The sequence below is a fragment of the Castanea sativa genome, chromosome 9 (genome assembly GCF_040712315.1).
Source record: "Castanea sativa cultivar Marrone di Chiusa Pesio chromosome 9, ASM4071231v1".
Classification (NCBI taxonomy): domain Eukaryota; kingdom Viridiplantae; phylum Streptophyta; class Magnoliopsida; order Fagales; family Fagaceae; genus Castanea; species Castanea sativa.
In genome coordinates this window covers 22,662,104-22,684,823 of record NC_134021.1, presented here as the reverse complement: position 1 = coordinate 22,684,823, position 22,720 = coordinate 22,662,104, and the positions used below count along the sequence as shown (strand labels likewise).

The 22,720-nt window shown below is 34.5% G+C and overlaps 2 protein-coding genes and 1 long non-coding RNA gene across 6 annotated transcripts; all 3 read left to right on the top strand.

The window, feature by feature from the left end:
* The first annotated feature begins 1,341 nt into the window (after positions 1-1,341).
* LOC142610321 (E3 ubiquitin-protein ligase RHF2A-like) lies at positions 1,342-6,861 on the top strand. Of its 4 annotated transcripts, none has more exons than XM_075782126.1 (10): positions 1,342-1,478; positions 1,617-1,726; positions 2,831-2,968; positions 3,161-3,207; positions 4,553-4,615; positions 4,706-4,814; positions 4,960-5,336; positions 5,454-5,561; positions 5,656-6,023; positions 6,572-6,861. In XM_075782126.1, exons 2-9 carry the CDS (start codon positions 1,721-1,723, stop codon positions 5,966-5,968), a joined length of 1,161 nt encoding a protein of 386 aa, XP_075638241.1. In that variant the 5' UTR covers positions 1,342-1,478; positions 1,617-1,720; the 3' UTR covers positions 5,969-6,023; positions 6,572-6,861. The 4 variants fall into 4 exon arrangements, with proteins under 4 accessions (XP_075638241.1, XP_075638239.1, XP_075638242.1 ...); XM_075782124.1 differs by having other exon boundaries at positions 1,344-1,484; XM_075782127.1 differs by having other exon boundaries at positions 1,344-1,484; positions 6,560-6,861.
* A 1,876-nt stretch (positions 6,862-8,737) lies between these two features.
* LOC142609555 (uncharacterized) lies at positions 8,738-14,723 on the top strand. Its single transcript, XR_012839628.1, has 3 exons — positions 8,738-8,909; positions 12,044-12,122; positions 14,239-14,723. It is a non-coding gene; the product is annotated as an uncharacterized LOC142609555 (long non-coding RNA).
* A 3,018-nt stretch (positions 14,724-17,741) lies between these two features.
* Positions 17,742-21,764, top strand: LOC142610377 (fasciclin-like arabinogalactan protein 17). Its single transcript, XM_075782186.1, has 3 exons — positions 17,742-19,280; positions 21,183-21,315; positions 21,404-21,764. The coding sequence occupies exon 1, from the start codon at positions 17,960-17,962 to the stop codon at positions 18,998-19,000; it is 1,041 nt and encodes a 346-aa protein (XP_075638301.1). The 5' UTR covers positions 17,742-17,959; the 3' UTR covers positions 19,001-19,280; positions 21,183-21,315; positions 21,404-21,764.
* Positions 21,765-22,720: the final 956 nt, after the last annotated feature.

The window sequence follows — 22,720 nt, the reverse complement described above, 5'->3', positions numbered from 1 at the left end:
CTATTTTCCTTAAATTGATTGTTGGGATCTAACATTAAATGTTGTGGTTTATTCTAATTGACATATTGTAATTGATTATTTGTGATTTTGAGATATACTTAAATTTTGAATGATTATTTGTGATGCAATTACTCTATTAGTTTTGAATTACATATTAAAAAAACATATTTGTTTAGTTTTTCCTAATTCAAATCAATTGAATTAATACTTAAATTAGTTTTTTTTTTTGCTTTGATAAACGGTCAACACTTCTAACCTATTTAATAAATGTGTCATACTCAGGTTAAGGAATCCTAACATGTTTGATAAACATGTTGGCCTACATAGTCAAATACTCATAAGTTGACATGACACCAACCCGACACTTGAACATGAATTGTCGCCCTTAGAGTAGCTATTACATTACAGTGACTAATACAGTCTACTAAACATGCCCTTATATTTGAGTCGTTCGTAAGATTCATGAACCAAAGTGTGGGAATTCCAAAAATTTTGCAAAGTTTTTTTTTTCTTTTAAATATAAAGTCATGTATCTATAAATATGTAGAATGGAATGATACTTGGTATCATAAATTAGAGTCCATTAAAAATTTAAAAGCCCTTTGTTATCAAATGATAGGACAATTAGAACGATACTAAAATTAAAGTGCAATTAGAAACTAATTTAAATTTTTAATTGAACTTTATCTCAAATTCAACTTTAATATAATTTATACTATAAATGATTTTTTATATATTAAAAGTAAGAAGAATTATTCATTTATTTTTTGAGTTAGATTAGAAATCCTAATACCTAAACGGGCTTATCCTCACCCCAAAACTCATTCCCCAGGACTCGAACTAACGAGCCCATAAAAAAACCCCCCAAGCTCCTAATGACAAGGGAAGGTACCACTTTTCCCAAATGGGTGGTGGTAGAATTATTCATTATTGAGCATTAACCAAAAAAGTCTCAGAGAAAATATAGTATAAAACTGTAAAATTGGAATCCGGAATGCCTCATATAAAAGTAGGCAACAAGGTGTATCTTTATCTGTTTTATTAATTTAGTATATCACACGAATATTCTGACATATTTGTTGATTTTGATGATCATATGTTATTATTTATCCTGAAACTAGGGAAAAAAAGAAATATCCACGTTCTTATTTTTGGACACTCATGTAAAATTACGTTGCTTATGATAACCAATCAATAATACTTACAAAAATAAGTATAAAAAAAAAAAAAAAAACCATAAGAAAGTAACTAGAGAAATAAATGAATACAGTGCAAGTTGTGGGTCTGAAAATGAGAATAGACTTTATCACATCACATGAGATAAGATCCCAATAATTAAAAGGAAAAATGAGACTTTATTGAGAGAGAGGCCCCTCTGGCTCTGGAGAGTCTCAGATGCTGTTGGGTGAGAGGATGGTGGGTTTGTTTTCCAACACATAACAAAATCCAAAGAGCAACAAACAAACCCATAATTAAAGGTAAAGGTAAGAAACTAGAGACAATACTCACAAAAAGTCCTATTCTTTCTTTTCCATTCTCATTATCTCTCCCCCCTCTTCTTCTATCATAATCATCACTGAATTCTTGTATTTTTATTTCTTTGTATGGATCTCTAGCATTGCTTCTGGATTGGGTTGGTGATTTCACAGCTTGATCCTTGTTTTATGGGCGTTCCTATAATTACTTGACCCCTTTTTTCTGGACCTTTTCCAATTCCTTGATGGAGGTAAACCCTTTTTCTTGTCTTTTTAAAACTCAAATTCAATAAATATTCTGTCTTTTTGTTAAAAAATCTCATATTGGTTTCATGGAACTGTATCTCTTATGTAGATGATCCATTTCCCATCTGGGTTTTCATTATAGATATCTCTTTGTTCCTCTATGTATGTATGTATGTATGTCGTAAGCCAAAGTTGTTCCTTTGTAAAATTTGTAAAATATGTAATAGAGGGTATTGATATAACTCTTTTTCCTTTGTGAAAATAGTGATGATCCTCAGGTTTTTAATTTTTAATTTTTTATGTATGAAACCAATTTAGCTGCCAATGAGCTGTGGCTCAAATTGTACTTCTGGGTATAGTTGTAGGTTCAAAACCCGTTCAAAATAGCTATAAGTCGTTTTCTAGCCCTTTTTTGTGTGTGCTAATAAGAAGTTGGGAAGGGGAATTCAAACCCAAGTTCTCCCACATGAGGAGAACTGGGCTGGCTGCTAAGGGATAAGGCTGTTGGCAGCTGTTTTCTGCTGGTTGGCACAAAGAATAATGCAACTAAAACTTGCATGTAGTTTTATCAAATTTATGAAGGAAAATTGATAGTCTTTGATGTGATGCCGTGTAATACTTAAATTTATACTAAACAACAAATGTTGAAGACAACTAGAGTTAGGTTGGATAAGGAAAGCAGAACACAAAAAAAAAAATCAGTTTTAGTATTAGAATTATTTATTGGGAAAAATTGATCAGCTGGCAGAGCTGAAAGAAGAATGTAATGTTGTCTTCTCTCTTGGAATTACATGACCTATGTAGAAGTCTTTAATAAGATTCCTTACTTCCATCAAGTTGAAATTCTTGGAAAAAGATTCATGTTGGGAATGTTTGTTAGTTTTGCGGCAAAAATTAACTAGTTTTTCAGCTTTGTTGATTTGTTAGTAATTTTTGTCTGTAATGGGGTTCTAGTTTTCATTTTCAAGAACTGATATGGTAACATTCCCTAATGTAGATTGCTTTTTCTTCTAGATTTTAATATGATGCATTTTTTGAATGAGATGCACAGAAATATTATTGTATGACTTAGGATTTGTTCTAAATTTTGGGGGTTTTATGTTTAAAAGGTTCCAGAGATGGAGGAGACAAAGCCTGAAAGTCATTTGACATCAGCTGCAGCCTTTGTGGAGGGGGGAATACAACAAGCCTGTGACGATGCTTGCAGCATATGCCTCGAGGATTTTTTTGAAAGTGATCCATCAACGGTAATAAGTTTAATAATATATCTATAAAAAAAAAAAGTGTATTAATTATGAAACATTTAATAATATATCACTTATAGCACTCCCCCCCCCCCCTCTCCTCCTCCCTTTTTCCTCTTGCAAAAACTTTTGCATCATTTTCATTTTTTTATGTTGTAGCAATGTCCTTTAATTTGATCCTCTCTTGCCTTGCAGGTGACTACTTGCAAGCATGAATTTCACCTCCAGTGCATCCTTGAATGGTACAAATTATAATTCATTTCATTTTTCAAATGTTGAAGTGTTGTATGACCTTCCTTTTTGACATTAATCATTCTCTCCTTCCTTTATTTGATAAGTATGAATCCTTTATTTTTTAATTCGTGTATATATGTTGTTGAATACCTATATTGTTGAAAAAATCAATGGAATAGCATTTGTTTGAGATCTCTCTCTCTCAGACACATTTTTTACTCACTGCTTCAATCTTTTGAAATCATTTGCTTGGTGTTGACGCATCATGAACTCATGGTGATCTGCCGTCATCAGTTGTCACCATCACTGTGTGGTACTGGCTGCATCATCATCGTCATTCCTTCACTGTGCGCTTCTTCAAGGTCATGGTGTTGTCAATGATCTTGGGATGACAAACTACATGTCATCATCACTGTCACTACTCTATTGGCTCATTGTTGCCACTCCACATTCCTCATCATCGTGATAGAAAGGAAGGGAAAGTGGACAGGATATAGGGGAGGATGATTTTTTACTGTTTTTGGTAAATGGGGAAATGTGGAAATGGTTTGGATGAATCCTAGCTTAGGTGGTTAGCTTGGTTTGTTCATGTGTTTTTGCTATGCATCAAATCAAATTGGGCTTTTAAAAGGATTCTAAGTTTGGGCCAATTGTTCTTGGAATGGACCAATTGATGCATCCCCAGTCCGATAACTCCACCAGGTCCAACCACCCACCCATGGGTGACCCTTGAACTGTTTTGTCTAGCCTGTTGGTGACATTGGTTTAGCTTTTCCTTCACCCAACAAGGTTGGGTCAGGTGGTCAGTATTATCAAATCCGCTCAAATGGAAATGCCAATGAGCACTAGCTTAAATGTCATCTTCTCTTCTAGAAAGAACAAGGTGGAGGGTGAGGTCATGAGTTCAAGATCCATTGTTATGTAATGATCAATTAAAAAAAAAAAAGTCTCTAATGCAATCAAACTTATTGGTTCAAAGAGTTAGAATTATTTTGTTTTTGGTAAAAAGTGGAACTTGAAACACCTAGGCTGGACAGACTTTTTTTTTCTTTATGTACCATTTTCCCTTTCTGAATTATGACAATATGGCTGGGGATCACCCTTTTTCCTTCTATTTTTTTGGCAGGTTGGTTGCTTAGATTGATTGGTTGTAATGCTACACAAATCATAAAAACTCAACTCAGCCTTAAATTCCAAATAAATCATATCATACTGTTTATTATAATAGTATGTATATGTATGAAACATTTTATTTTATTATGGCATATGATGAATTATATCTATTTGTAATTAAGATATAATTTGTTGAGGAAGAATAGAATTGGGATCTAATTCACTAGGTTTTAATTTTAGGTGCCAAAGAAGCTCCCAGTGTCCCATGTGTTGGCAACCTATTAGCCTAAAGGATTCTACCAGGTGTGTTTGGTTTTATTAGTTTTTGGCTTTACTCATAACAATTTCTTGTAATTATTTTCATGGTGTTGTCTTATCTGTATATTGTGGCAGTCAAGAATTGCTTGAGGCAGTGGAACGAGAGAGGAGCTTTAGGGTTACTCCACCAAGAAATGCCACTATATTTCATCATCCCACCCTTGGTGCTTTTGAATTGCAGCATGTCTGTTTTCTTTCATTACTTGGAAATTTGTTTTACTTCATTTGTTATTAACATGTTCAATATTTGTGTTTCTCAACAAAAAAAAAATTTGTTCAATATTTGTGCATCAGGTTATTCTTATGTTACTTCTTGATTTGCAATGCAGTTACCGGTAGGTGCTAATGATGCTGACCTTGAAGAGCGTATAATCCAGCACTTGGCAGCTGCTGCTGCAATGGGAAGGGCCCACCACATTGGTAGGAGGGATGGTCACAGAGGTCGATCATCTGCCCATGGTCGACCACACTTTTTGGTATTCTCCACTCATCCTAGTGGACCTGGTCCCGTTTCTGCCTCTGGGGGGGACAATGAACCAGTAGCAATTAGTGTAGCTAGTCCATCGACCCCGCTTGCATCTGGTGGGGATGAACCATCACAACAGGTCCCACATTTTCCTTCAGTTCATACTGATCAAATTTCTTCCACAGCATCTGGACCTACTTTCCTGCCAGCAAATCGTCAAGGAATTTCCTTTAGTAATCGGTAGTTTATTATTCTATATCCTTAAATAATTGTCACGACTCTCCTCCCCCCCAATGTGGGAATGAATTTCCTATATGCAGTGTATCTATATGTTTAGAAGTTTTTATCTGTTTGTAGGAGCCCTGCTCTACGTTCCTCACCACCAAATCAAGATGGAGCAGGACCGTCAGATCTTCAGTCATTTTCAGAGTCTCTGAAATCTAGATTTAATGCCATGTCGATGAGGTATAATTTCAAAAATGACTCTTCTTTTGGATTGATTTAGTATGCTTTTTCCTCTGCTCATTTATCAATAATGCTTGTTGTACTGGTATCTTAGATACAAAGAGTCAATTTCAAAGAGTACCAGAGGGTGGAAGGAGAGGCTTTTCTCTCGTAACACTTCCATGACAGATATTGGCTCTGATGTTCCAAGAGAAGTGAATGCAGGAATTGCTGGTGTATCTCGTATGATGGAACGCCTTGAGACCAGAGAAAATAGTAGTGACAACCCAGCTTCTGTAGCAAATCACGTAGGTGATTTTTCTGTTACGGAGCAGAACAACCAGAACATTGCAGAGACTCATGGAGAAAGCCCTCTGAATGACAGCAATCAACCTGCTTCTTGCGCTGCAAGTTCAGCTTCAGGTTAAGTTGATGAACATTGTTTCAGCAAGTGCATCTATCCTCAGCATTTCATATTTGAAGGTGAGTCCTGATGCCGGTGATTAGCTTTTTCAGTTTTTAATTTATAAATCCTGTTATGGGAGCCCACTGATTAAGCCACCCTGCTACTCATGTTTCTGACACCATTATTTCTCATTAGAGAGCATCTGTTGTTCAGAATGAAGTTCTTTGAATTGAGGGTCTACCGGCATGGGTCCATGTGTTGTGTGAATCTGTTTGCCTATGCCCCCTCCCAGGAAAAAAAATAACAATTAAGAAAGAAAAAGAAAAAGAAGGCAAGAGAAAGAATGTGCAAGAACATTGCTACTCTTTTTTATAATTCTTTTGGACCTTCCCTTTCAAGTATTTGTAATGCACTCATACTCTGTCAACTTCATTAATTGTTCTTAAGATGTCACGACAACGAACTAGCAATAGGTGTCATTGACACAGTTATTTCAGAAATTTGTCTGGTGCCTATTGCCAACAAACTGTTTTGGAGTTTGAAAGTTTTGGAATATTTTCAGTTTACTTTATCCTAATCTTTACTGCCTATTTAAACTTTAATCTAAGTTTAGCTTGGATTTCAGGTTAACCTTTTTCTCCAGACATGACATGCTGAGGACAAGATGCTTTGCAATATAGGCCATAGGGTGAGTCATGGTGATTATGGTTTGAACCCAAATAAGGGAGATGAAGTCTGAGAAAGAACTTCCATCTGGAAAGAGACTTATAAAATGGGTATATTTATGTAAATTTGTTTATAAATATGACATTATGACCCAGATTTGGTGCGGGATATATATTTAACTGTGACTGGATGGTTAGGTGGATTTTGGCACTAATATTTATATTTAATATTAATATTTCTTGCGGGAAACTTGTGTCAAAACTTAATGAACTTGAATTGTGTATTCTCTAATCTCTATTAGACTTTTTGCAGTCATTACATGATGGCTGTGTCTTACAAAGTACAGTTTCTCTGAAGCTTCTGATTATGCATGGTTATTGAAAATTCTAAATTTGCTTGTATATTAAGGAACCTGCAATTATATGATATAACAATGCCACACTCTCAAAAAATAAAAATAAAAAATAGATAAATAACGAAATCCAGAATTTTGAGGGAATTTGGAGCTCAATTAGTACTTTCAGATGTTTAGATCCGAATCTCTTCTTACCCATTGTAATTATTTAATTATTGAAAAATCACAATTAATTTTTTGAGGAAAAAAAAAAAAAAAACAACGGATGTTACTCCCATTCTTTCTTCTTCTTTTTTTTTTTTTTTTTAACTTTCCTGTTCATGGGGTACACAGTGGGGGGTAACCCTTCCCCTTTAATTCCTCGACAGCCATTATTGTCTGAACTCAAATCAGAGAGCTACTGATCATTGATTAAATTACAGGAGAAGATGAAGGATCAAATGCATTGGAACACATAGTTCTTGCAGGAACCCCAAAAAACCCCCTTTCTGCCATAACGTTTTAGAAAAGTAGGCATGAGGCCAAAAAAATATAACCTGAATGGTTTTACAATACAAATGTAGGCATGCGAATACAAATTCTTTGTATGCAGGTGTGGTCGTGTCCAATTCAATTTTCTAATAATGTGAGGAACATATATGATTCTTTTCTTTTCCTCTTTTGTGTCAACATGTTGTGAAGCAAAACCGTGTCTCTTAACGAAAAAGGGAGGGGAAAAAAAATTTGTGAAGCAACCCAGAAAAATCCCCCTACCATAACATTAAGAATATGGACACGAGGCGAAAAAAGATTGTTTGTTATTAGTGTTATTGGCCACAATATCTTTTCATAACAAATCTCAGACGAGAGATTGTTACTAGTTTTAGTTTGAACCTATTATTTAAATTACTTTTTTACTCATTAATAATAATCTGCTATCTAAAATTTGTTGTAAAAGTGTTATAAAAATATTATGAATATAGTATTTCCTAAGAACACGCAAGTGTCGCTGTCTCCAACCATGGAATCCAAGGATTTTTTGTCCCCCTATTGTGTCTAACAGTGTAAATCGGGGGACATTGGATGCTATCTTGGTGGCATTTATGGTTGTAGCTTGTCATTTCTGAAGCAACGAGCCCATAATCCTTATTTTGTGAATTCGAGATCCAAAGCTCATGTTGGAATAAAATGCACATGTTTCCTACGTCCCATTTTTTGTGCTCATATGGTAAAATTTTATTTTTGATAAAAGTACTCTCAAGTCTTAACAAAACAATAAAAAAGAAAAAAAAAAAAAAAAAAAAAAAAAAAAAAAAAGATAAAGACATAAAAAGTGTCACGCATAGACAAGACATAAAAAGCATCCTAAGCTGTGTACAATGGATTTGGATCGTGCAATACCCCAAATTCACTCACAAAAAGTTTCTACTTTTTACCTTTCTAAACTTTCTAACTTTTTTATATTTTTAACAATTTTTGATTCAATGGTTGCTTACCTGTTTTCTTACAAATAGGAGTGTTAATTTTTTTCCATATCCATGAACTCACTCATTATTCACCTTATTTAAATAAGTCTTAACCTGACTCATTTGAATATTTGGGTTAAATGGGTAATGACCCATTTAGTTATTTAATTAGATGGGTCTAAATAGATAAATTCACTAATATCCACTAAATCCATCTAAATTTTAAATTTAAATAAACCCACTAAACCTTTCTAAAATCTGAAACTTAAATAAACAATATAACCTCAGTATTTCTAAGCCAAAACATTCGGCCCTCAGTCTCACTCTCTTTAAACACTTTCTCTCAAATTTTCTCAGTAACCAAACAAAAGTAAGGAAATTCTAGAGAGAGAGAGGGAAGGTACTTGAATAGCGATTTGAGGTCAGGCTTCGATGGTGGCATAGAAGGTTGTTGAAGGCATCACTAAAGGCATCATTGAAGGCATCAGATTTTTCAGGTAAGTCACTCAATTCTTGGGTTGATTTCTAACTTAAAGCTTTCAAGAATTTTGGGTTTGGGGTTTTCAGAGAAAAAAAAATTTCAGGTTTATTGTTTTGTGATTGTTGCTGACCATGATTTTTTTTGGGTTTAATTAGAGGGAAGCAATAATATGAAAACTGCAAAGCAGATTTCCCAGACATAGGTACTTGTTCAAAGATTTTGACCAACAGAAACTGCATAACAAAGAAGCAAAGTATAAATTATCAGACAATAATATTATTAGAAGTGAACTGCAATGTGCTCTACAAAGCACATCTTTTTTATTTTTTTACTTTAAATACAAGTACTCTCTACAAAGCACATGAAATATAATTGAATGTGTACAACATAATAAGATAATACCCAGTTCTATACATGGTGTGAAAAGGCAAGAAATAAAAATTAATGAAGGTTCAATCTTTAATTCAATTGGAATAGGTTCAGGTGTCTTACTAGGCATGGGCAATTTCATCAATTCAATGGTTTTTCTAAAAGCTTAGATTTATAATTTTAGGGGTATTTTGGTAATTTTGGATGTTCAAGGGTATGTTGGTAATTTTGAAAGTGTAGGGGGTATTTGGGTCATTTTGGATATTTAAGGGTATTTTGGTAATTTTGGAAGTCAATAGGGTATTCTAGGGCTATCCAAGCAACTCAGAGACTCAGCCAAACCGACCAAATCCGACACCTTTGGCGGTCGGTGACGGTTCCTATCCTCTGAAACTCAACTCCGGCGGGTCGAGTGGTGGGTTTCGGTCTCTAAAACCCGAGCCACCCAATCCAACTTACAAAAGCTATAAAAAAAAATGCCAAAATTACCTAGATTCGGCGACTTTCTGGTGTTCCTTAGCTCCAATCTAGCCACCCTCGGTCTTCCTTCGCTTAGATCCGGTGGTATTTGCTCAGATTCACTCAAATCTAGCCAAGATCTACTCTCCTCCTTCGTCAGATTTGCTCAAATCCGGCGATATATGGTTAGCTTTTACTTAGATCAGTGAAGACAAGCTCAGATCGGCGATGATAGACTTAGATATTTGGTTAAATCCGACTATTCTTACTAAGATCGGCGAAGATAAACTCCGATCTACTCGAATCCGGCGCCTTCAACTCAGATCGGCGAAGATAGAACTTCTCATTCGCCCGCTGTCGCTCATCATCGAACTTGACCGACCCGACCTTTGCTCCCTTGAGCCTGGCCGACCCAACCCGTGGTGATCGGAGGTCGGTTGCAGGTGTGTTTTTGTTCCACCTAATCTGAGCAGGTCGAGTCCAGGTTGAGGCCAAAACCGACCCAGACCGACTCGTGGACAGCCTTAAGGTATTCAACTAGTTTTAAAGGTATTTAGGTCATGTTGGGTTAAATGGGCGGGTTACTAATTAAATGGGTTAGGTGGGTAATGGATAATTAATTTATATATAAATAGGTCATAGATGAATAAATGGGTAATTACACACCCAACTCATTTATGACCCAACTCATTTATGACCCAACCCATTTATGACCTAACCCACCTATTTGCCACCCCTACTCACAAGCAGCATTTCCATCCATATTTCTGTCATATAATTTTGGTTTTAGATTGTAGTGCATTTCTAACTAAAAACTGGTGAGTAGTTCAGCAGATCAAAGATTCAAGATAATTGCCTCCTAACCCGCCAAAAGAAAATCTGTATATATATGGTGTTAGAGGAATTAGGTTTATGTGTGTAGGCTCAAAAGGCCCAAAGATATTATAAGCTCATAGATGCTTAACTCTAGCTCATTTTTCCTATTTTATAAATTGTATTAAGGATTCATTGTTATTATAGCTAAGTGAATTGAGATTATAGTGATGAATGTATAGTTGTGAAGACTTTTTCTATGTGGATGTAAGTTATTAAGCCGAACCACGCAACCTTGTGTTCTCTCTCTTATCTCTGTACCACTCTCTCACATATGCTATGAGAATGATTGAATTTCTTTTTAGCTCTTTTCACAAAGCTACAATATTATCGCTTGAAATTTTCAAAAAAAGTTACAAGTGTCTAGTTGATTATTTCAATCCATTATTATTATTATTATGTTTTCTTTGAAGCAAGTCATATACTTGCTTCGAAGAAAACATTATAGATAATAAGAATGGATTGAAATAATCATCACAAGACATTTGTAATAGATAGCAGATAAAGAGACATGCCCTATATCTAGGTGGATTCTACTTTATTACAACAATAAAAGTAGTATGATGGTAATGAGATAACCCGAAGTGTTTTTTTTTTTTTTTTCCTTTTAAGAAGATAACCCAACGATTTGATACAACATCAATTGTACCATTTCCATCTATTGCAATGGGACTTGGAGGGTAGGGAATTGGATGTGTGCAATTTTTATGTATAGATTGCTTAAATTTGTGGTGTATAACTTAGTTTTTGAGTAATGTTTTAATATGTTTTATCTAAAAATAAGTGAGATTTTAAAAATAACCTTAAACAAACAGACAATGTATTTATTTTTATGATATGAAATACATTCTTGGATGTCTATGCTTGAAAAAATAATTTGTCATATATATATATATATATATATTAGATTTTGTATGTCAATTACGTTTATATTTTGTTGTTAATATTCATTAGTATTTTTAGAATTGAATTTCTCTTAATAGTGTCGTTTAACCTTGTCCCTCAGGATTAATATCCTAGGTCTGCCACTAGTTATTAGGGGATTCTTCCACATAACGTTTTTATTAATCTTGACCTTTCAATTTTATAATAAATTATTCAAATTATACCACATCATTATTCCACTAATAAAAACCTTATAATAATCATCCCACATTAACTATTAGAAAAAGCAAGTTGATATATATGTCAAATTTTGAGTTTTTTTTTTTATTTTAATAACTAAAAAGCCCATATAACTAGCCTAATGTGAATGTTCTTCAATAGTTAGGTTTCACATTCAACATTCCAATCCTAGGCCCAGTTTCATCATTTTGTTAGAGCAATGCTAGGAGCATATAGCATATTCTAAATATGTTTACAATTTAATAAGGTGGTAGGTTATGATTGGTGAGAACATAGGTCGACCACTATCATTAAGCTTTTATTAACCAATCACAACTTTGATAGGAACAAAAGCTATTTTGAAAAATGAGGGAGGAACTTGGAAGAATTGAATTATGGACCAAAGTTCCAAACGACACTTCAGGTTAGAGCTTAAACTTTTGAACATCAATATAATTAGGATTGTTATTTACAAATTAGTTGTTAGAAGATAAGATAGAGTTGGTTAGTTTAGTTAGTTAGTTAGACCGTAGCAAGTTAATCGCATCTTGAATTTCTATAAGCACATGTGGAATTAGAGAACCAACCCTATGGAGTCATGTGGGCAAATGAGATGAAGGGTTATGGTTTTATATATAGTTGATTGTGATCACATTCCCATTATTGAATATGATTGCGCATTTGGTGTGCTTAGACTTTAATAGTCTTGTTCTTGGAGGAAGAGACTCCCTTGAAGAAGTATCAATTGGAGAAGACTCTCTTGAATAAGTCACATACACTTCCATTTCCTTTATCTAATCACATCTAAGGCTCCATTCATAATCCATTATCAACCATCCTTACCTCACAATCCCAAAACTCTAGTTGCATCTCCAGACATCCTAAGCCAATTCCCTTTCAAGAAACCATCTCAAACCCTCCATACCCTTGCCGCCCTAGCATCACCTAACTTTGCCATGTCCTAGATCCCCTTATCCTAATCCTCACATAAAAAAGAATCTGATTTCGCTCTCACACATTTTTACGCTAAACGGCTAAACCCTAATCCTTTATCAGGTCTTAGTTTTCTCTTCTTTTCTATTCAAGATTACACTATATCCCTTAAGAACACCTGAAGTATTATTGTGTTCTTAACAAACTTGCTACCTCACTAAATTGTGAAATAAATATATGAAATATGTTATTCTCACATTACTTCTTGGGAAGCATAATTAGACTTATGAGATACTCAGCCACTCAAAGTGTTCAATTTTGTATGAGAAACTTGGACAAATTTCATCATGCTTAGTTTGTTTCAACATAAATCATTTTTTGGAAAATTGATCTGTTTTCCTAATTACTTAAATCTTTTTTTTTTTTTTTTTGGTTATTTGGCTCACATCAAAAAGTGGAAATTGTTTTTTTTTTGTTCTATTGATCACAAAAAGTGTTTTCCACCACACCAAACAATCGAAAACCTTTCTTGTCTGAACATGTGGAGCTTTTTGTCATGTTCTTCCACATGTCCTACCAACAAAGTAATTTATTCAATTTTTGAACATTGAGAAATGATCTCTTATTAAATCTTCCAATTTCCTCCAAGTTTTAGCAAATTTGTTCTAGTTCGTACTAAAGAAAAGGTTTCTTGGCAACACCATTTCTTTGCTCATTAGTACTCTTAAACCCAAAGCCCCCCCCCCCCCCCTCCACACTGAGGGACTCGCCCTCTTCTCTCCTAGCCAATGGTATAGAAAATTAGGCTATGTTTGGCAAAAAATGAGGGGGAGCAAAGAGAAAAAAGAAAGGGAAAAAAATGAGAGAAAATAAATAAATGAAATGAGGAATATTTTTCTTTTATATCGTTTGGTTTGTAAAAGCATTCACTTCACAAAAGGAAAAAAAAAAAAGAGGCAATTGCGTTACCGAAAATTACTTTATGTATTTTATGTAATAACATTTATAATATATCTTATATCTTATTATTTATTATATGTTACATTATATTAAAATAACATGACTTTATCAATGAGAGAGAGAGAGAAAAAAAAGAAAAAAAAAAGAGGAAAAGTATGAGAGAAGAATAAAAAATAAAAAAGAATAATATACATAATTGGATGTAGGTGTGTTTATGGAGATTTTTTGCTATAAAAAATAAAAAAGAATAATATGTATAATCGGATGTAGGTGTGTTTATGGAGATTTTTTGCTATATTATCAGCATGCATAATCGGATTTTTTGATATATACGTCTTGCATAACCCAATGAGAATATTCTAGAGAAGAAAATAAAGGACATAGGTAGGCCACATAAAAAAAAAAAAAATAAATAAAAAAAAAAAAAAAAAAAAAACTATCTTTACTTTCTAATTTTCTCCAATTTGAAAATAAAAAATGATGGGTCCCATTAAAATTCATTCCCTCCATCTTTCTTTCCTTCCCTCCCTTTCTTTCCAACCAAACAAATAATTCTTTTTCTTTTCCCTCCTTTTTTATTTTCCCTTTCCTTGCATTTTCCCTCAAACCAAACATAGTGTTAAAAAATTGTATCTTTTAATTGGCAGGCAGTGAAGAGAGTCACGTTTGTGGTTGGCAGCGCGGACGTAAGTAATACTCTCATAAATGGTCAGCTGAGGGCGACAAAAGATCTACTGGTGGACAATACGTCGCCGTTTGTGATTTTTACTGCCCTGTTAAGCTGTAAAGGCCACGAAATTCACGCATCCCACGCGCGCTTTAAAGCGACGTTTGGATTTTCGTAACTTAGCGTAGAATTCAGGGCATTTTTTTAATTTTCCACAACACCGACAGCTTGCCTTTTAGCCTCGTGAGCTGTGAGATCACACATTACTCTCTCGGCTCATGTTTTTTGAGTTTCAGCTTTGTAAAATTTGTAGCCCACCGAACAATGCATTTTGATAGTTTTGTTCCAACTTTTTTTGTTTTTTTGTTAATCTCTTTTTGTTTAGAAATTAAGTAAAGCCATGCGTGAATGAGACACAGAGTGATGCATCATCTTCCTTGGTGAGTTTTAAATAATCTTAGAATTAGATATTCTAGATATATAGTCTTTTTCTTTGCAACATTGTTGCTTAAGTTTTAGGAGTGATATGTTGACTTAATGCAATCATGGTTTTTTCCCCCAATATAAATGTCAATTGTTTTACTTACCTTTGGATAAAAAAAAAATGTCAATTATTGATGAACAGTTAGACAACATTTGATTCAAGTAGTTTCTACATTATTGAAATTAATTAATATCTTTAAAGTGGCGTTCATTATTGAAAACATATAAATTTGACACCTCTACATGTTTAATATTTGTAGAAATGATAAAATTAAAGATTAAACACACCAATTGAAAATTAACCAGCAGATAGAAATAATGTCTTACATATGTGCAATAAACCAAATTAACAAAGCAATAATAAATATTCCATAGTGATTTAGTTATAAAAGTGGAAATTAAAGGAAAATTCTCTAATAGAAACCCCTCCTCTACATGAATATAAACAGTCCCATAAAAATTCTACTAAATAAGAAACAATCTATATATAGAGAGAGAGATAGAGAGAGGTACAACTAAGAGAAAACTTAATTAGAATTTGAAATTAGAATCAAATTTTGCACCATGTATCTAAATTTACGTAGGAACCACACTATAATTATTTACTTAAACTTGTGTCATGTATCCAATTAATTTTTTTTTTTTTTTTTTTTTTTTTTTTTTTTTTTTTTTTTATGCCAAGTGAATTAATGAGTGCAAAATACTAAGAATATGGTATTAATGAACTATAAAATTTATTAAAAAAAAATTAATCACATACACTCAATGAAAATCACTACACAACAAAGATCACATGTAAGAATTAATATGTGACTATTGAATTTTAGGTAAGAACTTTAATATGCGACTAATTATGTTTAATTTTAATAAAAATTGACTAATTATTTATATTTTTATGATAAAAATTGTGTTTAATTTTAAATGTATCCATACGTATACATATGTTACACACTAATTTTTTAATAATTCGACTAATTATTTATATATTTATAATAAAAATTGCATTTAATTTTAAATACATTTATGCGTTTGCATAAGTTACATGCTAGTTATAATTAATCATTGACACACAAAACTTTTGTATAGTATAGATTCTATGCAAAATAAACAAACGCTTTGCTTGGTTTCCTACTACAATAGTCCTAGACCGTCTATAATCCTTATGTAGTGATTTCCATAAACTCCTCGCTCATAAATGGTAAGATCTCTTGCACTCCAAGGAACCTCCTTAACCTCCTTTAAGGTTCGGTTACAGTTAACCTCACTAGATATCTATGTGGTTTCAAGCTCTAAAACACTCACTTTGGAATTGAAAAGTGAGTAAGTTAATATAATGGGATATTTATATAAAACTCTAAGCATATGTTCTAAATTGTCTTGAACAACACATGGGGAAGTAAAAGCAATGCAAGGTCAAGAACCGAAAATAAAAATCAAGAAAGGAGAATTTGGAAGCTTAAGGCAAAGCTCTCTCTCTGTCTCGGGTTGAGCATAGAAAGGAGAGGCTAAATGCTAAACAAACTAACAACTCTGTGTACGTTATATTAAGGTTGGAAGTATGGGAGTTCAAACCTTTCTTTGTTCTTCAATGAAATTGGTTCTCCCAACTTAAACCTAATCCCTTGCATTGGTTCGTAAAATGGTAACCTCAACTTGAAGTTTTGAGCAAATTGTGCCTTAAGAATTGTGCATACATTGCTGCCCTTTTTTAAAATGAAATTTGATGAGCTTAGCTTAACTTGAATTAATGACTTGCTCAAGTGGGCATTATCTTTTCGCATGAGCGATGTAGGAGTGAGATCTCTAATTGACTAACTTAGGGCCCGTTTGGATTGAGGGAGGAGTGGAGAGAAGTTGAGTAGAGTAGAGTTGGCTGAAAGTAGACTAATTTTATGCTAAATTTACTCTACTCTTCCCCCCTTCCCCTCCATTCAAACGGACCATTAATGTCTCATTTGAGAGGGCTTCTCTCTGTCGAGTGAGCTTTCTTGAGTGGATTATAAACGAGATCTTGAGTGGGCTTATTATTGCTTGAGCAAAATTCTTCATATGTTAATTTTATGAGTTTTTTGCTTCACAAATTGATCAAGAAATACAACCCATTTTCAGTTTCACTGTCATGAACATTTGCTAATACAAGTCCTAAAAGCTATAATAACAAACATAATTCCTATTTATAACTTCAAGTCTGTATAATGATTATATAAATCTTTATTTGTTGGGCTATATTTCAATAAACATCAAATATAAATTCTTTTAATTACAATGAGTATGAAATATATACGGTATACAAATTAGCGATATATATATAAGAAATGCAAGGGTCATATTTACATGACCCGAACGGAAAATAAAATATCTTTTATTATCAACTTTCTCATATAAATAAAAGATTCATGCACCTTTCTCATATGTTCCCGACCTTATTATATTATATTATCAACTTCTCTTTTAAGACAATGTTAAAGTTAAACATCAACAACCCCTTGGAATAAAAAACATGTTAAACATCAACAACCATTATATACATACAAAAAAGTAAAAACCAAATTAAGAAATATAATAAATAATGAAATTAGTTCTTTATTATTCCATCCATTCATAGAGATACAACTTGACAAAGGACCTTACTTAACTTCTCACTCATACTTGGCAAAAAGTTGTAGTAAGTAGTACTTACTAGTTTTTTTTTTTTTTTTTTGTGGTAATCAGTAGTACTTACTAGTTACTTCTTTATTAGATTTGTTTGGCAGAAAGATGAAGGGTCAAAACTCAAAAGTCAAAACTGATCAGTACACAAACTTTGGCTTGGCTTAGGAGAGAGAGAGAGAGAGAGAGAGAGAGAAATTTGAAGCCGCGCAGCGCAGACTCATCAACTGATGAATGATGATACCAAGTTAGCCGTGTGGTCCCTACATTCCAGGCTGTCTGAACTCATTCACAGCCCAACAAGTCTTCTCCTACTTTTTAAGTCTTAACTCTACTTTACTTCCCAAACTCTTCTTCTTCTCTCTTCACTTCTCTTTCTCACTCCTCACTCTCTCCATTCTGTGTGTGCGCTGTCCTGTCCCTCTCTCTCTCTCTCTCTCTCTTTCTCCTCTTTTCTCTTCTTCCAAGCAAAACCCTCTCTATCTCAATCTCTTCTAATTCTCTGCCACCAAATCCCCATTTCACAGCACAACCAACAAATTTCACTCACAACTTCTTCTTCTTCTCTGATGAGCGCCATGGAGTCTCATGTCTATGGTGTCTCTTCTAAACTCTTCTTGACTCTTCTTTTTCTTTCACTTTCTGTTTCCTATGCCGCATTGCCTCAAAACCCAGTTTCTAAATCTTCTTCTACTACCCAAATAAACTCAAACTCTGTCCTTGTAGCTCTCTTGGATTCCCATTACACCGAGCTCGCTGAACTCGTTGAAAAAGCCCTTTTACTACAGACTCTTGAGGAAGCTGTCGGGAAACACAACATCACCATCTTCGCTCCCAGAAATGAAGCTCTGGAACGAGAGCTCGACCCAGAGTTCAAACGCTTTTTACTCGAGCCAGGTAACCTCAAGTCCCTCCAAACCCTTCTCATGTTCCACATTGTCCCAAAGCGAATCGTCTCCAAGGACTGGCCCGCCGACTCCTCACCCTCCTTTCGCCACCCAACTCTCTCCAACCACCACGTGCATTTGAAGACTCAGGGTCAGGGCAACCGACTCATAGACTCGGCCGAGATTGTTCGCCCCGACGACGTGGTTCGACCCGACGGGCTTATCCACGGGATCGAACGCCTCTTGATTCCTCGATCCGTGCAAGAAGACTTCAACCGGAGAAGAAACCTGCGGTCCATCTCCGCTGTTTTGCCCGAAGGAGCACCGGAGGTGGACCCCAGAACTCACCGGTTGAAGAAACCGGCAGCTCCGGTCCCGGCTGGTGCCCCACCGGTGCTGCCCATTTACGACGCGCTGGCCCCGGGGCCTTCTCTAGCTCCGGCCCCGGCGCCAGGCCCTGGTGGACCCCATGGCCACTTCAATGGTATGAAGCAAGTTAAGGACTTTATCCACACACTCTTACATTACAGTGGCTACAATGAAATGGCAGATATTCTAGTCAATTTAACCTCTTTAGCAACCGAGATGGGTCGGTTGGTTTCAGAAGGGTATGTATCGACGGTTTTGGAACCCAATGACAAAGCCATGGCTAAGTTAACTACGGACCAGTTGAGTGAGCTTGGTGCATCGGAGCTGATTATATATTACCATATCATACCGTAGTATCAGACTGAGGAGAATATGTACAATGCAGTGAGGAGTTTCGGGAAGGTCGGGTATGATACTCTGCGGTTACCACATAAGGTTGTGGCTCAAGAGGCTGATGGGTCTGTGAAATTCGGGCAAGGAGATGGGTCTGCTTACCTGTTTGATCCGGATATTTACACCGATGGTCGAATTTCGGTGCAAGGGATTGATGGGGTTTTGCTCCCACCGGAGGAGGAGACCAAGATTGAGAAGAAAACAGGTCCACTTGTTAAGGTTGTCTCCAAGCCCAGGAGAGGTAATGTTTTTCTTATTGCTATTGTTATGTGCTTTCACTTTTTTATTGGATTTTTGCATTTCTGTTATTATCATTATTGTCAATTGCTTCATGCAGTTTGTTATGTTCATTCTAATGTAATGCTAGGTGAAGTAAAATCTCAATTTTGGTGGTGGTGGAAAATTTGACTGAAATTTTGGGTGAATGGGTTTAAGTATTTGTGAGAGATAGGTTATTTCTATGCTTGGTGTTCTGACCAATTTTGGAGTTTTGGGTTAGGGGTGAGAATGTTGAAGGTGTTCCGATACCCAGATGGGCTGTACTGATCATTTTTTTCAATAGATACAGTAGGATTTTAAGCTATGACGTCTATTTCCTGATGTTTACACTTTCACCATTAGAGTTATACACCAATTGGTTTTTATCATACATGGAATCCAATGTTTCGAACCCGATTTCTTATTTGGCAAGGACAGACTTTACTAGAATTAATTAGAGCCCACGGATTGTGTTTGGTAATTGAAGATGGTTGTGGTGGTGGGTAGATAGAATTATTAATACGGGTTAATTATTGTGGACTGTAAATTAGCGTGTGGAAGGGGATGAGCCACTTTTAATCACACCATTTAATGTAGGCCGCTTTATGTAGTGCCATAGTGGAGAAATCATTACATGATGTGATTATTGACTAATGCTTCTAATTTTTGCTATCATATTGTTGATCTAGTGCTTTTAATTTTGGCCACTGTTTTAATATTGGGGGAACCTTTGTGCTGGAAGCACACAGAGAGGAATAGATAGGAAAGAGAGATTATAAATGGACTTATATTAGTGGAGTATTGCTAGAAGTGATGGAAATGTGGGTTCTTTTCTAGAAAGGAGATTGTGAAAGTGGTGGTTTTTAGCTTGGAAGTAGAGCTTTGGAGACGGAGAGGAATGAATAATTCTTGGGAAATGCTGACGAATGTCCTTAGTATTGGTTAATAATCCATTTAAAGAAAGCTTTTTTCAATAATAATCCATTTAAAGAAAGCTTTTATGAAAAAAGAAAAAAAAAAGTAATTAATGTTTTGACTGCTTTTTTCATTTTCCATAAAATTGATGTCAAAACTTTCTTAAAATGGATTATTAATTAATGCTCTAAAACACTTGTTAGCATGAATCATAATTTTATTACCACACTTTTACGTGCTTTATCACAACTGTCTTATATAGTAGACTATAATTGACTATTGTGTTATTATTGCATGGACCCACAATTTTTTCAATACTATTTACAGTCGGTCACGTAGAACAATTGTAGGCCTTGTGGCAAAGTGTGTGATATTATAACTATTTGGGAGGAATTTGTCGGTGTGAAGTAAGGTGTGAAGTAATGATCAGTATGATCTCACAACTTGGACTTAGATTATACTTTCTGTAGTTGTCTCTACTTTTGTTTTCAAATAAATAATTAATCATTGAAAAAAAGGTGTGGTGGACCCAAGGGAGGTTCTTCAACTAATTAGATCAATTATTCAAGGGGAGTTATGGGCTTTTGCTAAGGAATCCATGTGTATAAAAACAAAGCATTAAAATAGCAGAAAATCCAGGGTGGACAAGCTGTGAACCACATTCCATTTCACATCTTCAATGCCAACAATAGCCTGTCTATGATTAATTTCCACAACTTCATTATTTCTTAATTGTTTCCTACACTTTCCCTTTCCTACTCGGCTGGCATGATTTGTTGTCTTTGTTCATTTATGTTATACAGCTGACCTTAAGTTTTTATATTTGGGCATTTAGCTTTGGCAACATTTAAAATTGAGTAATTCAACTAATACCTGTTAATTTTCACTTCTCAAATTTAATATATGTATGTGAGATGGCTTTATATTGAGTTGACTTAACATTTTATTTTTATCCAATTGCATATGACAGGGAAGTTGCTAGAAGTAGCGTGTAGAATGCTTGGAGCTGTTGGACAGGAATCTCATTTCTCTACTTGTCAATGAAAAATACATTCTCTCAATAAAACTAAGAATTAAAAAGAACTGTAAACAATTGATAAATGGTAAATACATTTCTTTTTTCAATCTCCCTTTTTCCTGATTCAAATGGGTCACTTTAGTTTGGCTAAACAATTTTTGTTTATATTGCAGTTGTAGGAAAAGTTTGTGTCCAAAACCATGGATGAATAGACAAGTGGAGAGAGTGCTTTACATTGCAGGATTTCCTTTGAAATCCACAAAAGAGAAAGTTCAATGTTTTTTTTTTCCTTTTGTTATAAATACTGTAATTACATATCATTTTTTAATTATTTTCTCTTTGAATTACGGTCACTTTATGCAATTTACCACCCCAAAAAAAAAAAAAAAAAACTGTATGCATAAAAAACCTTGGATGATTTACTCTTTTCATCACTGGTTGTGTATTTTTGCCCGTTTGTGCAGCCATTGGTTTGTGAATTATAGTTAAAATATATTTCATTTTCACATTAATATTATAATTTCGTTTTCATATGATCGGCGTGTAATAAGGGTTGGAAGGTGAAATTTCATTTTGGGTTGGAGGCATATCCTGTGTGGAAATTAAAATTGTGGTGACAGTGACGGTGGTGGTTGTATGATGTATTATTTTGCTGATTAAGACAACCCAAGTGGCTGGTCTTTCACGGACGGTTATCTTTATTTTATTTTATTTTTTTTGAAAATGAATGGTTCTCTTTATTTTGTGTATAATAAAATGAGAAGACAGATTCTGATCAATTATTGATTAATGCATAAAGAAAACCTTGGCAGCTTGTTTTTTTTTATAAATGTGGCTAAAAGCTCCTATAGGACCTCTTCTCTCGTGGATACATTTTCCATTTTCCTCTAATGTGTAGACCTAACAAACGGGTTAAAATAAAAAGGAACAAACAGGCGGCTTGGTCGGTCAGGTTCTATCATTTATAATTTTATATGATCCAATCGAGTACGAATCAGTACGTGTATGGGTTGAACTAAAATAGGTTTTTATTCTTATTATTCATACCTGCCCAAAACTTGCCCCAATCTTCTATATGTCTATGTCATTCCCCTGTGCTCATCTCTTTGATGGAGTAGCCAGTTGTCATGCAATTGGAAGAAACAGAGGAAGAGAAGACTTTAGCGAACCAAGTCCAGAGACACTCTTTTGCACACCTTGTCATAATTAGTACCCATGTCAAATGGTGGCTAGATTATTTTTTACAAGTATTAGTGGTAGTCCCTATGCATAAATGATGTAATCTAATCACAGATTGATATATGTTTGCAAAACATGTTTCCATAGAAAAACTTTGCTTAGTGAACGCATCCTTGTGTTAATGATTGTCAGTTTGCAAGTAAAGGACATTGCTCAAAGAGTAATATTATATGTTATCAAATTTCCTTCAGTGATTATGATAATCTTATATGATTAACTTTTTAGTTGCCCCTCCCCTTTGAAGCGGAAAC

What these genes read in the sequence shown, in the direction of transcription:
- LOC142610321 (XM_075782126.1), top strand. An exon ending in GGAATTTCCTTTAGTAATCG is followed by an intron (nt 5,337 to 5,453) that starts GTAGTTTATTAT and finishes ATCTGTTTGTAG; the next exon opens with GAGCCCTGCTCTACGTTCCT. An exon ending in TTTAATGCCATGTCGATGAG is followed by an intron (nt 5,562 to 5,655) that starts GTATAATTTCAA and finishes CTGGTATCTTAG; the next exon opens with ATACAAAGAGTCAATTTCAA.
- LOC142610377 (XM_075782186.1), top strand. Translation starts at nt 17,960, where the DNA reads ATGAGCGCCATGGAGTCTCATGTCTATGGTGTCTCTTCTAAACTCTTC.